The sequence below is a fragment of the Citrus clementina genome, unplaced genomic scaffold, assembly GCF_000493195.1.
Source record: "Citrus clementina cultivar Clemenules unplaced genomic scaffold, Citrus_clementina_v1.0 scaffold_3, whole genome shotgun sequence".
Classification (NCBI taxonomy): domain Eukaryota; kingdom Viridiplantae; phylum Streptophyta; class Magnoliopsida; order Sapindales; family Rutaceae; genus Citrus; species Citrus x clementina.
This window is the reverse complement of record NW_006262339.1, coordinates 32,058,495-32,075,807: the sequence shown is the minus strand read 5'-3', so window position 1 is coordinate 32,075,807 and position 17,313 is coordinate 32,058,495. Positions and strand designations below refer to the sequence as shown.

Here is a 17,313-nt window from a genome sequence, read left to right as displayed (position 1 = left end):
AAAGGACAGCAACACCAAAGTTAATCCCATACAGCACATTTTTTTGAGGGATTAGATGATACTATATCTCTTCCACTGTAAGTTTTGTTATCAAGATGTTGTATCATCTTTTGTTACTCAACCTCGTACATAGGATTGAGTTTTTGTATGTTTTGTAGAAGGGTTATTTTTACAAACAAACTTACAATATTTTGACAAGGGCAAGCATGCCTTATAACTTGTCTGATTATGGCAAACTAAGAAAATAGTTGCCTTTTTTTGTAAATATGGGTTGCTGCTAGTTGTAGAAGCTGATGAAATGCAGCCATTTGTAATTGTCACAAATTATTGTTGTTGAAATGCATATAATTAATTACTATAGTTCAAACTCTTGTGAGTTATATTTTAATTTGTTAGAGTACTAGTTGTAACTGTGGTTTATACTTTATTATGTTGGTTTGAAGTTGATTTCACCTAGCACTTATATTTAATATTGCTGATTTAATCTTACTAATTTAGTTTTCAATGAGACACATGGTATATAAATAAGCTTGCTGGTTTGGTGCTGAGTTTTGAACTATTATTTATGGTTTACCTTGTTGGGTTAATGTTGATTTCATGTATATTACTTCAAGCTGAGCTTGCAGGTTTGGTATTCATTTTATGTATACTACTTAAGGCTTTAAGCCTACTGTTTTCTCTGTTTCATGAACATTGATATGCATTAGAAATTAACTACTTAAATTTTCATTACTCCATTGCTAAATTGGTGTACAACCAACTAGAAATACAACTTTAGGCATTATGCATCCTAAGCATCATAACATTTACTGCCAGTAAGACTACATTACAATACATCATTGTTTTCAATACATCTTTATAGTGTCCAGGTTTCATTAACTTCTTCACAATGCTCTTCACCTCTTTTACATTAATATCAATCGTATTTATGACATGAGAATCCACCATCGCAGCCGCATTCCCTTCTAAAACAGCCCCATTGTTGAAGTCGGTTCTGTCTGGTACCCACCACTTGAAGTAGCCACATTTTGGTTTGTTCATGCATGTGTAATAAAGCTTGTGAGGATTGTCATCAGACTCTGATATCTTCACTTCAGCTCTGGTTTGGCATCTGCATATACGATTTGGGAATCTGATTAGCCTGCCATTAACCCAATTTCTCCAAGCTGGTTCATATTCTACTTGCATGTCTGATCTGCATGATGTGTTTGAGCTTTGGGAGTCCATGTGTTTGTTGGTGTGTTATCTGTTTTTGGCTTGTATACTGGTTGAATACAATGATTCACAAGAATGTATAGCATGAACTTCCTGAATTCATGCACTGGTTTTTTTTTTCTTCAGAATAAATGTGAAATGGTGATGGAAGCTAAACATTGTTTTATTCAACTATTTATGGGCAAAGTTGCTGCCAATATTACCGTTGATTACAACAGTAATATTAGCAGGGAGAAGAAAATTTTTTGGACCCCAAATCTCCAACTTCTAAGCATTTTCGGCTTTTGAATAACTTTTGAATATGCTTTCACTGTCAACTTTGCTGGGAAATTGTACCTGTCAGCCTTTAAAGGGTATTTTCGTCCTCTTGTTAGTCCACTAATAGTCAACTGGCGGAAATACTAACTGCAGGGGAAGGGAATAAAAATACAGAAATACTTTCTATTAAACTGAAATTAGGTAAAACCTCAGGAGAGGTGTGTAAAAATAACCCGTCAATCAAATAACAATTTAACCCGAAAGAGGAAAGAGGAAACATCTCATTCACATATCACAGCGAAGCAACTCACTTTACTGGAAATATCTAAAAAAAAAAAAAAAAAAATTTCTCTTTACTGCTGAAAGTAAATATTATTGAGCAGGGCAAAACCGCCAAGCCAATTATGTCATAATTATTATTCGTTAAAAATAAAAAATTAATATAATTATCCAATCATAATCGTCGTGCACCTTTCTTGGGTTTTTGACCTTTTTTTTCAACTCACGGGGGAGGAACCGCAGGGACTCTCACCGGAAAAAAAATATCTCACTCACGCACTCCACGTACAAAACTGAAATAATTTTTTTAAGAAAAAAAAAGAAATCTAAATTCAGTTGTCTTTGCATTCAATGAACCGCTTTCTATTGTGACGGAAGAAGAAGAAGAGCGGGAAAAAAAAAAGCATGGGGTGTGCTGGATCGTCGCAGAGCAAAGCTGACGGTGAAGTCACTTTATCATTTCTTTTCGTCTTCTTCATTCAGTTAAAATTTATTAATTATCATTGATTTGTTAAAATTTATTAATTATCATTGATTATTTTTGTAGGATTTAGCTATCTTCAAATCTTGTTTTTGTTAATTTTTTTTGTGATTAATTCTCAGTTGAATCCCTCTCTTTCTGTCATCTTTCCGCTGAACTTATGAACTGCTTGATTCGGTGTAGATTAAATACATTTTCGAGTTATGTGTAATTTGTGTCAAATTTTCGAATTAATTTGATATATACATGATAAATTGAAACCAAAAAAAAGAAAAAGAAAAAAAAGAAAAAAAGAGACAGGCTTAGCGAGTGTAGTGTATAGCAAGAGATTGATTCCAAGGCTTGGTTAATAAGGTGTAAAATTTGGATTTGTTTCCCTCAGGATGCCGCTTAAAACACATGCATTATATGGCTTGTTGTGTATTATTAAAGAGACCTGTCGGGTAAAATTCTTACCTTCTATGGCTTGTTGAATTTATAGAAAGTGATTTCTTTTGTATAAGTTAGGTTTGTAAATTGCATGATTTAGGTTGAGACCGTGTATGATTTGGAGTTGCAGTGCGCGCGCGCGCGCACAGTAAGTAGTAAAATGCTGGCCTTCGTATAATTTTTTAGCTTCTTTAGCAAGCATGAATGAATGTCTGTCAATTGTGCTGAGTTGATGCTTCTGTTATTATTGTATATATTGCAAGAAGCTTGTAACGGTGCTGCTTGTGATGTACTTTTATTATCTTATTCTCAATAGAATGAATATATCAAATTTATACAAATTGAGTCAATTTCGGTGACTTTCAAGATTCCAATGAGTTTTTAATGGAAATCTTCCCGGCCAAAAAGGAAAAAGAAGCTAATATCTTGGATTATAACTATAGTTTGAATGTTTTAGATATAATATCATGGTTTTATTAAAGTATGCCGACCGAAAACATTGGTTGTATCAGGGACTGTGAAAAAGATTCGAAAGCCAAAACCCTGGAAGCATCCTCAGCCAATAACAAAGTCTCAATTGATGCAGCTACGTGATGAGTTTTGGGACACTGCTCCTCATTATGGTGGCCGGAAAGGTAGTCCCTCAGAATGTATGAAAACCTAAGTACTGTTTCTTTAATTACTTGAGAAAATGGAATTGATTGCTAATTTATCAGATATTAAAAAAAAAAAAAGGAAGAAGAAGATAAAGAAAGAAGTTCGCTAATTTGGAATAGTTGAAGTGTGTGTTACCACCACAATCCATTTTTATAATAGTATGACTTCATTATAACTTTCAGAATTTGTTCATCTGCTGCTTTGTTGTGTGATTACTTATTCATTTTTCCTTGGATGATTACTTGTTAGATCTTTGAATAGATTTACCTTGAGTTGAGCATTTATATTTGTACGTTCATTTTCAGCGTCCAGATCTTGGCTTTGTAAATCTATTGTTGATCGTCTTGGAGTGTCTATAGCAAATAGCAGTCCTCTTGCTGCACGTTATAGTGAAACTACTGTGTTAATCTCATCTCTCCTACAGGTGATGAATAAGTATGGAAATGATTCTTACCTGCAAGATAAATAGCCTTCATTGTTTAAGAAGCAATATATACAAAGAATAGGCAGGTTCTTAGAAGAGTGAAAGAACCTGGCTACAACCTTCAGGTTACCAGTTTTTCTTTGCAGCCCATTGCTGCTTCCTTTTTCAGCCATTAACATAAACAAATAGGTCTTTTCCTTGTAATGAAACTTTCTTTTTGGTTTGATTTTGTAGCCGGACCAAAATAAGGGAGTGGTGGAAGTTTCGTTGGATGTGTATATTTATTTCATGTTCTATAAAGGATGATCATGCTTGCGGTGTTAATTTTACGCCTATCTAATTTCTTGAAAATTTCCTTAGAGGGTTTCTAGGGGGAAAAATCTGGAAATATAACCAAAAAATTACTAAAGTCAGGTATGCTATGACATAATGCTGTTTTAAGGGCTTTGCTCTCCTAAATTCAAGTTATTGTTGTATCATATGCATAAATTGCTTACAGTTTAAAGGTTTTCAATGTTGAAATGACACTGGAAGCTAGGAATGGTGAGAGTTTATTTTTAGGGTGACCCTAAACTGAGCATTTTTTCCTGAACAGACTATGCATAGTAGAGTTCAATATGTATGTTGTGCTTAAAGCCCCTGAGGGGGCAGCCCAGTTGGTTTAGGGCTTGGTTCTGGTGCTTGGCTTTATCGAGGTCTCAGGTTTGATTCTTTTGGTGGCTTAAAAATTCCACCCTTTGTTGTCTCATGAGTCATGGGGCTAGGGTGCCCAACTGAACCCCTAGGGGGCCTGGCCGAGGCAGACTTCTGGTCCAGGTTGTGCAGGAGTCTGGATTATCCTAAAAATAATAACAATAAAAAAATTAAAAAAAAAAAACACATGTTGTGCTTAAAAGTGTAGGATATATGAATCTTATGGTATGTTTGGATGATAATATATCTGTGAACATGAAGGATAAGAATCCAGTGGCTATGACAAGATTGTGGTATCAAAGCTTTAGCAGTCCTGACAACCTTCAGTTAATTTTGTAGCAGATATGAAATACTGTTCAAAGTCAAGTGATGATGCATTTTTGAAGGAATGCTAAGTAGAGTGGACAGCAATGGGAGATATTGAGTGGATAGTTTTCTTTTGTATAGATTTTGAGGTCCTGCCCAGGTAGATCTTTGTTTTTGTGGTTCCATACTGATTTTTTAAAAAAATTCAAGGTTAATTTCCTACCCATAAAAAAAGGGAGCTAGAGTTAAAAATTAAGACGATGGCCGACTTGATCTAAGTTGGCTAAGGCTACGGAGAAGATCAAGTAGAATGTCGATTATGAAAAACAATGATGGGGCATAGTAAACTACTATAAGTATTATGCCACTAGAAGCATCACCTTGTTTAGACAATTTTGTAAGAGTCACTGTATAACTATTACTGAATTGAGTGTTGGGCTATATATGCTCAAGTGTATATCCCCAATCATCTCAAGCTTCTGGGAAGCAACTGTAGAGCTGCATTTTATAAATTGGAAATCAAGTCTTGTAGAAAACTAGTTCTTATCACCAATTAAATTGCCAGCTACTGTGATTTGAATCAAACGTTTGAACTACAATACGGACTGTGAATTGTTGAATTAGTAGTATGCTTCGCAGAGGTTGAGGTTTCCATTAGTTAGTTATTTGGGAAGAAGTCATTGATATCAATATACTGGAAGAAGATCACAAAATGTATCCTCACAAGAAGCAAAATTGTTAATCTGTTTAGATTGCATGTAATTTCGCCGAAAAGGAAACATTTATTTTTATTTTTTTAACACTGGAAAGCAAACATGAGTGGGGAAAAATTAGTAGTTTCTCAGAACAGTCTCTTAAATTATTATTTTATTGTCATCAATAATCTGTACTACCGGTAGAATATACTTCTTGAGTTTTATAGTTATACTTCTAATTGTCACTGTCCTTTTTTTGAAAAATCAGAGATCTGGGATGCACTACGTGCTGCTGCTGAAGCTGATCTGAGCCTTGCGCAAGCTATTGTGGACAGTGCGGGTGTCATTGTTCAAAGCGCTGATTTGACTATTTGCTATGATGAAAGAGGTACTTTGCTGTTTATTAATTTTTTGAAGTATCAACACATCTTGTATAAATATGTTACTGAAGTTCTTGTTGAAACTTATGTTTTCCTTTCTTATTTCTACTGCTGTGCTTTACAAATCCATCTTGCAGGTGCAAAATATGAACTACCCAAGTATGTTTTGAGCGAACCGACCAACTTGATCCGAGAAGGTTAGGTTAAAGAATAGAGAGATACTGAGTACCTTGTTTCTGCAAAGATTGATTGTAAATCATGTATATTTCTCTAAATCTCCTCCATACTATTTTTCGTAAAGCCATGCTCTGATCCTCTTTATTTGTGGACTTTTTCTTTTAACTGTGTTGTGTAAGTTTCATTTGGATACCGAACAAGATCACCAGTGACCCATCTGGATATTGTGGGAAAAAAAAATAGGGTTTCGGTGTCAACTTGTTCTCCTGAAAGGTTGCATATTGACTTGGTAGATATCATTAAGACTTGAAATTCTCTCTCCAATATGCACGGCAAGATGCAAAATATGAACTACCCAAGTATGTTTTGAGCGAACCGACCAACTTGATCCGAGAAGGTTAGGTTAAAGAATAGAGAGATACTGAGTACCTTGTTTCTGCAAAGATTGATTGTAAATCATGTATATTTCTCTAAATCTCCTCCATACTATTTTTCGTAAAGCCATGCTCTGATCCTCTTTATTTGTGGACTTTTTCTTTTAACTGTGTTGTGTAAGTTTCATTTGGATACCGAACAAGATCACCAGTGACCCATCTGGATATTGTGGGAAAAAAAAATAGGGTTTCGGTGTCAACTTGTTCTCCTGAAAGGTTGCATATTGACTTGGTAGATATCATTAAGACTTGAAATTCTCTCTCCAATATGCACATGCCTGAGAAAGGCAAGTTCTTCAGGCAATTTGAATATGTATAGTTCAATGTTTAAGAATCAGAAGAGATTTTCTGATGATGTAATTGAGGATGATTCTGTATCCCGTTGGGTAAGGTCTCTTGGATTGTATGAGACTGTTGCAGATTGAAGCTTTTCTAATCCACCATTTATGATTAAAACCAGGTTATCAGAATTATATAACTTTAAGAAGTTATTATGCAAGTTAATTTCGGTAAAATTTCCATATTCCTAATGCTAATCCACGTTGGAAATTAGCAAATAAAAGATGTGTTACATAATTCGAACAATGATTATGCATATCCTTGATGGCTTGTTTTAACAAGGGCTGCAAATTACTGTATTTTCCTTTAGAATATAACCGTTTGAGAAAGGTTCACAACCTAAATCTGCATAAAGACACACTCACAATGCAGAACCCTTCATCTTCATTTCATGAATTCTGATCCTATCAATGTACAAACCATAAGTAGTGATAGAACCAAACATTGAGTTTTAACGCTGGGACCACGAATCCCATTGTGAACTAGGTTGTTAAACCATTCTACAGAACCCAAAATGAAAACGTCAAATGGCACGACACCATTTCATTCACTTCATACCCTCTTAAAGAAAGAAAGAATGTTGCCCTGTTTAGGATCCTTCTGATTTCCAGCTTTCTTGTTTCCTGCTTTATTCCCTGCATTAGACGGTGCATTGCTTCCTAATGCTGGAGACTTTTTAGCTGCCGCCGGCCTGACATAATTACATAAATCCAACATTTAGAAGAGTATCTAGGCACAAACTGACAAATAACCACCATAAGAATACTCATATTTGAAATCTGGAATCTAATGCTAGCCACATATATAAATCAGTCTCCAAGACAGGCATGGCTTATAAACCAAGTGCCTACTGTAACTAGTATTAGCATAGACAAACATTTCACAATCAAAAGGAACTGATAAGCAAGCTTGATCTCTGATAAGAAAAATTTTGTGCACAATATTTATTTTCACTTAAAAGCGTTTTGAAATAATCAAACTTACAATGGCAAAGAAGTAATATACTTGTAGGAAAAATATCATCCAACAACCTGACTTTGGGCTTAGTTTTACCCCAATGCCAGAAAAGTCATATTACATACTACCTCTATCACTAGCTCAGGTCTGTTAAATGTAACCAAGAAAGGATATTACCACGCTAATTTTGATGATATAAAGGAAACCACAATATCACTTGGAGAAAAGGTAACTTGACTATGAAAACTAGCAAAAGAAATCTCAAGGATTATTCATAAAAGAGTCAATAAGCTTTCCTTAGCAAACACCTAAACAAAATGCAAATCACAAACTGTATTTGGCAATTGAGAACCTACCAAACAGCAAACAGCAAACAGCAACCAGCAACCAGTAACAAGGGTCCCATAAATCTAACAGACCTCGGTTGATGGCAGAGCCATATGATAATTTTCAAACTATTATTCACAAACACTCTGATAATTTCAAACTAATTTATTTACGTATAATTAAACCAAATATCATAGGTGTTATCTGATGTTTTCATATATTTATTTGCATGGTTTTCCAGCTGATTGTGATGTTTGCACAGCACAGTATTCTAGTTATTCTTAGGCTTCCAATCATCACTTCTAAATACTTCTACTTTATGACATGTTTATTAGTTTCATTTGGTTTCTAATTTATTTTTTTTTGGCCAGAATAAATAATGGATCACTCTGGAATCATATTTAAGATCTATTCCATTAAAGGAAACAGATTTTTCACCAAATAGAAAATGAGGTTGACAACCAGCAGCCACCTGCGGGATACCAAAGTTTCCCTATGATTTGACGTGGTCAGTGGGCATGTTGAACTTCTTGGAGTAAAATAATATTGCTAAACAATGATATCTAAGTGCAAATAATAAACGTAAAGACAGCTCTAACCTTTTAACATTGTCGGCGACAGTATTGCTCTCAGCTTTCTTCATCGTATTGTCCGCTTTCTGCATCGTTCCACTGTCAGGTTTCTTCATTTCACTTTCCTCACCCTCCCATAAAACTTCAGTTACTGGACAGAAATAAAATAAAATAAAATAAAGATTAACCTGAATTTGTCCTAGGATAAAACTTTTCCCATCAGAAACAACATAAAAACACCACCGAATGTAACTCATGCCTTTTAGGTATACCTTCTCTCCCACGTTCATCGATCCGTGTCTTCACAACTTTTCTTCTTTTGGGTGATTGGGCTGAAGAATCAGCCACTTTATCCTTATGTACATCCTTCTCAGGAACACACTTCTGAATCTTCTCTGTAATGGAAGTTTCAGTGATTGTTCTTGTGCTGACAACTGAAGAGTCTTCTGAATGGTTGGGTTCCAGATCAGTTGCTTTCTCTTCCTTTACTTTTGGTTTATCTTCTATTAGCTCATCAAAAATCAAATTGGGTTTTTCAGTAACTAAAACTTTTTTACTTTGCTCTGGAGCTAGACTTGACTGTCCCTTTGGTAGATCAGGTGATGCCAAATTGACTGCATCTTCATACTCATCTTCATCTGAGAGATCAAAAACTACCTTTCTTTTCCTTTTGCCTTCCCCATTGGAGGCTCTTCTAAAATTTACATCTTCAGCATCATCTTCATTGCTCACATCCTGCACCACTCCCGCACTAGCTAATATCATGTAAAAAGTTGCGGAAGGGAAAAGGAAAGAGTTAGCTAAACGTATCCTAGATTGCGGACTTGGCAGAATATATATTTATTTAAAATAGTAAACAGCTAATTACTCCATTACAGTTAAGAGTATTGGATTAATCAGATAGGAGCCAACCAGTAGGACTTGGAAGTCAACATTACCATCTGCTGGTGCGCTATTGGGCTTCGACTTTGAAGATGCACGACCCCATAAATTTGCTAATGAACCTCCATTACCAGAAGAGCTTTTATTCTGTATATTTGCAGGCAAAGGCTGTAGTTTTTCTTCATGAACAGAAGGCTTGGTAACTTGATCATGAGCTCCTGTGCCATTACTTTGACCTTTGACCACTTTTACCACATTGGATGACATCAGACCCACCTTTGGGCTTGATTGCTGAACTTTATTTTGCAAACATGGTGGAACTGTATTGTTATGATGTGCAGTGTTAGTTTTTGTCAGGTCTGGGATCGCTGCAATTTTAAGCTGCAAAGAAGCATTGCTTACAGGAGTTCCCTCAGCACCGCGCTTGACAAAGGAATTTGAAATCCCACAGAACCTGATTAAATAATATTATGCAGTCAAGTAAGAGGAGGCAACATATGCAGAGTCATAGTCATTTACTATGTAAGTCTAACTATCACTAGTACAGAATGTTCCTGCAGAAATGTATATGGATGAAATGATCGTCTAATCACTTATCAGAAGATGCATAAAGGTTTGTTATTTTTCTCATCACCCCCTTCTTTTTGTGCGCAACCATACACTGGAAATTAAAGAAGTGTAACTATTTTCATATCTTACTCCAATGCCCTGAGATTTGAATATAAGGTTTACTGCAATAATGTTTACAGAGAAACAATTGAAGCTTCTCAGATGACAACAATCCATAACCAATCAATATCTTCAATGTCTATTAAGCTCTATTTTCTAAGGAATTTTGATTTAAGAAACTGTAAAAAATGAAGCTTCAATAGAAGCACAAGAAGAAGTGCTTCAAAATAAGGCAGCGAAAATCCTAAACCAGCAATAACCAAATTTTACAAAGAAACCGAGAACTTCTTGGATATTACAATTTCAAAAGACAAATGAATAAAGCTCTATTGAGAAAACTAAATGCAGTCCCAAATACCAAAATCTGAGGTGTCTAATCTAAAAGTGCAAACAATTATAGTTAATACAGAGGTATCATCATACCTATTATCTCTCAAGCAGTTATCAACTGCTGAAGGCTGCTTGAAGAGCTCTTCGGCTTGTACAAATTCAGCATTCCAAAGTGCTGCCGGATCCTTTGGGATACAAGCTTGCACACTATAGACCTGAATTGAGCAATTGCCATCAAATTCTTGCTTGGCTTCTGCATGGAAGACAAGATAATGGAGTCCCTCATTAATTCTTCTTAACTCATACAGCAGAGCCACATATTTCAAATATTATGGCACAAATAAAGGGCTAGAGTTAATGATAAGGCAACCTCTCTGAATTAAAAGATGTGGCAATTGATATCAATAATGCTTTACTCGAAGTATCAAAATGATTACAGAAATTTCTCAGTCTTGCTTTCCCAAGCTGTAGCAACGTTTAACCATGTAGTCCAATTCTCACTTATTAGCACAAGTGGAACCATAACATATTCAATGAAAAATCTAACCTGCAAGTTTAGGCTCAGAAACAAGCCTTATATTATAACTTGGAGGACTACTCTTCAACCAGCCGGATAAAGTGTATACTACTTCCAACCCATTTCCATGTTTCACAACAAACTCTTGAAGCAGCCTTTATTGAATCAGAAAAACAAAATATAAGGTAAAAGTATGTCCAATAGATAAGAAAAACCACTTATATGCTGGAAGGAGAAATTCTAACCTCTTTGCGGTATTTGAAGACACCAAAAAATTGCGACTCAGCCACTTATATGAAACCTGAAAAGTATTATCATTTATGTCAAGAATTTGCTCATGCACTTCCAGCTTTAGAAAAGGGTAGCATGCATAGCCTACAAGGTCTATATCATGAAATAATAAGACTACTAATCCAAAAAAGAAATTTGCATTTCTACATATAAATGTTAGCCAAGAAGCCAAATGTATACAACTTGCTTGAAGATGCTGTGTATGGGATATGTGAGCAAGTACAAAATCTAAGTGTTGACGAGTATAATCTCAGATCAATGAACAAGTGACATTTCATAAATTTAGCACAAAAATACAACTAAAAAAGGGATAAGGGATGAAAAGCAAAAACAACCGACGTGTTTAATTATTGACAGAGGGCTGAATTTTAAACAAACACAAATCCTTAATGCATCCAATGAAGAATTTTCCACAATAAATACAGTTTTAGGAAATTTGAGAATGATTGCTAATCATGTACAGCAAAAACCCATCTCAAATTCAATGTCAAATCAACACTAAAAGCACTTGCAGAAAAATTTAATTATTTTTCAATCATTCATCTTTTAATTAGACGCATGATGTCTAAAAGTGTAATATTTTTTCACTAGAATTTTTAGACAATTAAGTATAAAGGCTCTATTTTTACCAAATACCCATAAATTATTTCACCAATCCAGCAAAATTTGACTAAACAGAAATACATTTAACAAAACCCGAGCAAAATTAGCATCATAAAGAGTTGAATCACAGTAAGAAGCAACATATCAGAGAAAATTTACATTAAATTTGAAATAAATAACTAAATGAAGAGAACGAGAAGAAGAATTGAAGTTACCACTTGAAGATGATCAGAGACGAGAGCCTGAATCTCGTCGAGAATACCTAGGGTTTCGATTTCGGGCATTTTTCCTGGGGATTGAGATTCTTCAAAGGGCACCAATTTTCCCGCCACTCCTCCGAATCGGCTTTTATAGGCGATGCCGGTGAGATTTTTTGGGTGGCATTTCAAGGTTAAAAATGTCTTTTAGCACATATGAACTGTTCAGGGGTAATCTTGTAAACTCACGTAAATACTTTTGTTAATAAATCGATTAGTATGAATTTTCATTTTTCACCAATTTGACTAAAATCACGTAGATACGTTGTTAATAAACTAAAGTGTGACAAAATATAAAATCACGGCAGGGCTAGTAGGTTGTTTCAGTGATAATTTTGTCAATCTTTTATTTAATTCTAATTTATGTGACATCCTATTTCTAGCTACATCATGATATTAGTAATTAATGTTTATTTATTTTGTAAAATTATAATTTTATTCTCTCGCAATAAATAACTACCTGTTATGGTATAGTGACAAAATAAATTATTACAATAATTGAAACTTAATTGTTAAAATGATTTTTTTATTATTATTTAGGTTAATAGCAATTCAATTTCTTTCCACCTATATAAGTGGGATTCAAATTCTAAAACTCTTGTCTTCAATCAAATATTTTACAAATACAAAAAAAATTAAAGGGAGATTGCCAATTCCCCCATCTCCCACTAAAATCAATATATGCAATTTTTTTTAGTCAAAATTAATATATATCATTTATTTTCCTATAGTTTTTATAATAGTTGATAATCTTCATAGTAATATAATTTTATAATATTACTCTTATTTTTAAATATATTTATATTTATATTTATTATAAATTATATAAATAAAAGTTAAAATAAAAAAAATTAAGTGCTAGAGAAAAGAAATATATATTTCGATATGAATAAAAAATTATTGATAAGATTTTTTTAATTTTTTATTATTATTTAAATATTTTCTCATAATAAATATATCTTTTATATTTTTAAGAAAAAGTATTAGATAAATGACTTATTTATAATTTTTTTAATTTTTTTTAGATAATATAAAAATAGTAAAAATAAGTAGTATATATTAACAATCGCCTAAAATTAAAATAAAAGTTCTCTCCCTTATTTATTTATTTTTGAACAGAAAGAAAGAAATTATAAGGGAGAGCGGAGCCGACAATCGATCCTAGAGGAGTGAAACTTGAAAATATTGTTTAAAAATACACGTGGCAGCTTTTTATAAGTTCACTCATGGTAGTAAATTGTTTCTGAGTACATACAATCCAGGATATATATACACAAAGGCACATACACGTATAAAATCCCTAGTAATCACGGTTGTCGCTTCTCAGTCGCTAAAGCCTCCTCTCAACACAACGTTCAATCCGTTCACCGCAGCAGGTACTTCTCGTCGCCGCCGGTCTCCGGGATCTACTAAACTTGTTTTATAATAATTTTTTTGTCTATCAGTATTTTTTTTTATTTTTTTATGATAAAATTTTATATATGTATTGTTGTTTGAAAAAATAGAAAAATTATTATTTTGGTATCTTTAATGATGCTAATGAATTTACGGTTAACGTTTGATTTTTGGATTAAAGTTTCATTGTCGTGCATTTGTAAGACGCGTATAATATATTTGGCTTGTAAAATATATTTTTCATTGCTTTGTTTGGAAAAGTATTTTGAAATTATGTTAGCATATCAATATAAACAGATTGTTGAATTTCAAATTTCTTATTTTCATTTTGGTAAATAGAAATTAATCAAAAAAAAAATTATGTTAGCATATCCATATAAACCCATGCTCTGTGATTAGAATTTTTGCAGCAACAAGGACTTTTCTAGGTTCGTTAGTTAGAGAATCAGAAGTCATACCTTACAAGAATTAATCGTTTACTCGGCTGTTTCAAGTTTCATAATTTGTTGTGGAGTATTGCTACAGAATGGGACGATGTTTTTATCTTGATTTGAGTTTACTCGTGTGAGAATCTTACTGGTGTGGTTGATAAGGAATGCTAACTGCTAAGTGATTTTTATCGATGTAATGCTGTTTCTTGATCAGATATATGATGAAGTTGTGTTTATTGGCTTATTACTCTTGTGCAGGTCAAGATTTGAGGAGAAAATGGGTTCTAGAGTAACACTTAGGACCAAAGGCAAGGGCGTGAAGGGAGCAAAGGTATCAGAGGAGAAATCAATGGTCGATTCTTTCAAAGAGTGGAGCACTTGGACCATGAAAAAGGCTAAAGTGGTCACTCACTATGGATTTATTCCTCTTATCATCATTATCGGCATGAATTCTGATCCCAAGCCCCAAGTCTATCAGCTCCTCAGCCCCGTTTGATCTCCATACTTGACTCTTCCTTTTCTTTTGATGTCAAACAAAATAGTTATTATCATGCTGTGCCTTCCTATTTGTCGAATCTACATGAATTGAATGTTTTAGGAGTTTTGGTTTCTTGTGATCGTACTTCCTGCCTAGTTGTAAGCTTATGGATTGACTAGTATAAAATGTCTGGAATTTGAATTATATACCATCTCCATTGAATTGGAGGCTTCTTTTTCTTTTGGTGAATTTGTTTGTATTTTTTTTCCTTTTAGTTTCTTTGTTTACCATAGATCAATATTATAAGCATATTTTAATATTATTAGCATATTTTAATATTATTGGATAGTTTAGTTTGGTGACAAACAGATTAAAAGGGATTTAGGAATGTGATATTTTATAATCTTGAATGTTCCCCTTTTATGATCTTCGGTTGCAACATTTTTTTTAATATTTTTTAAACTCCAGTTGGTAATTAGCTTATGGAGTGATATGTTGTATTTTCTGTCATTGAGGGTTGGATTTGGGGCCATTTGGATTTCCTGTGTTTCATGATGTTAGAGTTGACTCTCAGTGCAAAATTAATCTGATACGTTGCATTTTCTTTACCTCTGTGTCGGTATTGTTATACTTTTTCTGTGGATGTGTTTTGAAATCATTTGGTTTAAAGAAACAAGAGTGCTGGCGGGAAAGCTTCAGTATTTCTATTTCGTTGTGAATTTGTTCACTTTTCAGCTAATCTCTTCATGTCATATCAGTTGGCACACACTAGTTTTTACAAAATCATTATTATTAGATGAAAAACGTAGGAGATGCTGTGCATGTGACTTCTCTACGGCTTGGTTTGCAAGAAATTTGATTGCATTTTTTCTCCGCCCCTGCCATTGATTGTGCATCAGTGCAGGGTACAACTCATCAATTTGATGTAAGTGAACTAGAACAAGTGAAGAGTCTTATGATTATGATCTTCCCTTGATTTGAAGCAATGGACTCTTGTAAACAATGTTTCACATTTGGTGGTGTTGCAAAAGAATTTCCACTGTGAGGTAAAGGATGTGGTGATTCCCCATCAAAGCTTCAAGTATCCTCTTCAGTTTCCTGCTCTGCTACCTAGCCAGTAACAACTACCAGCCCACACTAGACCAATAGCAATTATACCTCTTTGAAATCATGAGTGAGTAATTTAAAAAAAAAATTAAATCCTCATTGCAATATCTATTAATATATGTTGAAAACAAAGGTGCTAAATATTTTTCCATATTGGTTCCTTACCTACTAAAAACATAGCATGCTTTTTTAACATGACTAATTTAATGGTCATTAGTGTTCTTTTTATCATTTTTTTGTTTGATTTTTTTTGGTATAGTTTTTGAAAATAAAATAATATATTTTGTTAGTAAAAATTTTAAATTTTGGGTTTTTGTGGAGTAGAGGTTGAAATTTTTTTTTAAAATGTTAGAATATCTAAAATATATTTTACTTGTTTGATAATTTTATATATTTTTTATAAAATGATTTTAAAATTGTCAAAATAATTTTAAAATTTTTAATAAAAGTTTTTATTACCAACTGAATAAATAAATTTTTTTAATAAAAATTTTACTCCAAAAAGTCCTACATAAATAAACAAACTGTACTTGAAAATTTTATCAAATGGATCCATCTCAACAGTGAATATTGAGTTGTGGTAGAACTGCGGTTGTCTGCTCAATGGAATATAATCTCCAATTTAGCAAATGATACCTTGGAAAATATTACAGGGTTGATATACGCTCAATGATCCTCATTTGACGGTCAGATATTTTCCTCCATACGATAAGACCCATTTTTTATTGTCATAGAGTTCATTAATATATATAATTTGGAAGCATACGTGGATGTGGGTTTCTTGATTGTTTCAGAAGTTTCGATGATGATCAAATTGTTACCTTTATTCATCGGTAATTGTTTGAGAGACTTAAGATCTAACACATTTTTTGAAAATAAATGCTATTGTATGCTGATATAGATTGTTCTTATTAAATCAAATATGGAGATTAATTGACAATGATTCTAGTCTATCTTACTTTCATTGTTACGGTCCTCACTCTTCAGGTTAATTTTTCGTAGTTTTTTTTTCAGAAATAAAACTAAGTAAAATCTTATGTCGATAAATATTAGAAAATTGTTGTTTTTATAATTTCATTTAAAGTACAAGTTGTTATAAAATAACTAAATAATAGATTCTTTTTTTGAACTAAACAAAGTAATAAATAATATCTTGTTATTAAGCTTATACTAAGTTAATTTTTACCGTTGCCAAAAATAATAAAATACATCACATATTTATAGGGTTCAAGAGCTAGGGTGGGGAAGTAACACTTCTGACGTGAGATTTTTCATTCTTCAAAATGGTGAAAGTTCACCACTTATTTACAACATTCTCCTTGAACTTCACCATTTAGATACTTGATTAGATGTGCTTAATATTGTCTCGTTAAAACCTTACCAGTAAAACCTGTGGGGAAAAAACTAGTTGAAGAAAAAATAGTACAATGAACATTTGTCTAATATAGCTGTTGGATTTCTTATTTTCAAAATATACTCTCCTTAATGAAATATCTCCTCAAATGTCATGTATCAATTTGATAATTTGTTGATTTGATGCATGTCAATATTATGGACTAATTTCTCGATCGGGTAGAGCTTAAGTAAAAAGATCAGCAAAATTATCAATGGAGCGTATCTACTTGACATTAATTTTCTTGTCCTACTGCAGCTTATGAGTTTAGAAAAACTTTAGTGAGATATGCTTAGTTCTATCTCCCTTGATGTATCCTCCTCTAATTTGAGTAATA

The 17,313-nt window shown here is 33.2% G+C and overlaps 3 protein-coding genes across 3 annotated transcripts; 2 read left to right on the top strand and 1 right to left on the bottom strand.

Moving 5' to 3' along the window:
* The first annotated feature begins 1,846 nt into the window (after positions 1-1,846).
* On the top strand, positions 1,847-6,898 carry LOC18046267 (ubiquitin domain-containing protein 1). Its single transcript, XM_006442361.2, has 4 exons — positions 1,847-2,194; positions 3,175-3,297; positions 5,706-5,825; positions 5,955-6,898. Exons 1-4 carry the CDS (start codon positions 2,158-2,160, stop codon positions 6,017-6,019), a joined length of 345 nt encoding a protein of 114 aa, XP_006442424.1. The 5' UTR covers positions 1,847-2,157; the 3' UTR covers positions 6,020-6,898.
* Positions 6,899-7,001: 103 nt separating this feature from the next.
* Positions 7,002-12,281, bottom strand: LOC18046266. The gene is made up of 8 exons (XM_024189815.1): positions 12,131-12,281; positions 11,267-11,322; positions 11,052-11,176; positions 10,598-10,757; positions 9,562-9,959; positions 8,896-9,378; positions 8,651-8,774; positions 7,002-7,458 (listed from the first exon to the last, which is right to left on the bottom strand). The coding sequence occupies exons 1-8, from the start codon at positions 12,197-12,199 to the stop codon at positions 7,320-7,322; spliced, it is 1,554 nt and encodes a 517-aa protein (XP_024045583.1). The 5' UTR covers positions 12,200-12,281; the 3' UTR covers positions 7,002-7,319.
* A 1,167-nt stretch (positions 12,282-13,448) lies between these two features.
* Positions 13,449-14,719, top strand: LOC18046265 (mitochondrial import receptor subunit TOM7-1). The gene is made up of 2 exons (XM_006442357.2): positions 13,449-13,548; positions 14,257-14,719. Exon 2 carries the CDS (start codon positions 14,276-14,278, stop codon positions 14,492-14,494), a length of 219 nt encoding a protein of 72 aa, XP_006442420.1. The 5' UTR covers positions 13,449-13,548; positions 14,257-14,275; the 3' UTR covers positions 14,495-14,719.
* Positions 14,720-17,313: the final 2,594 nt, after the last annotated feature.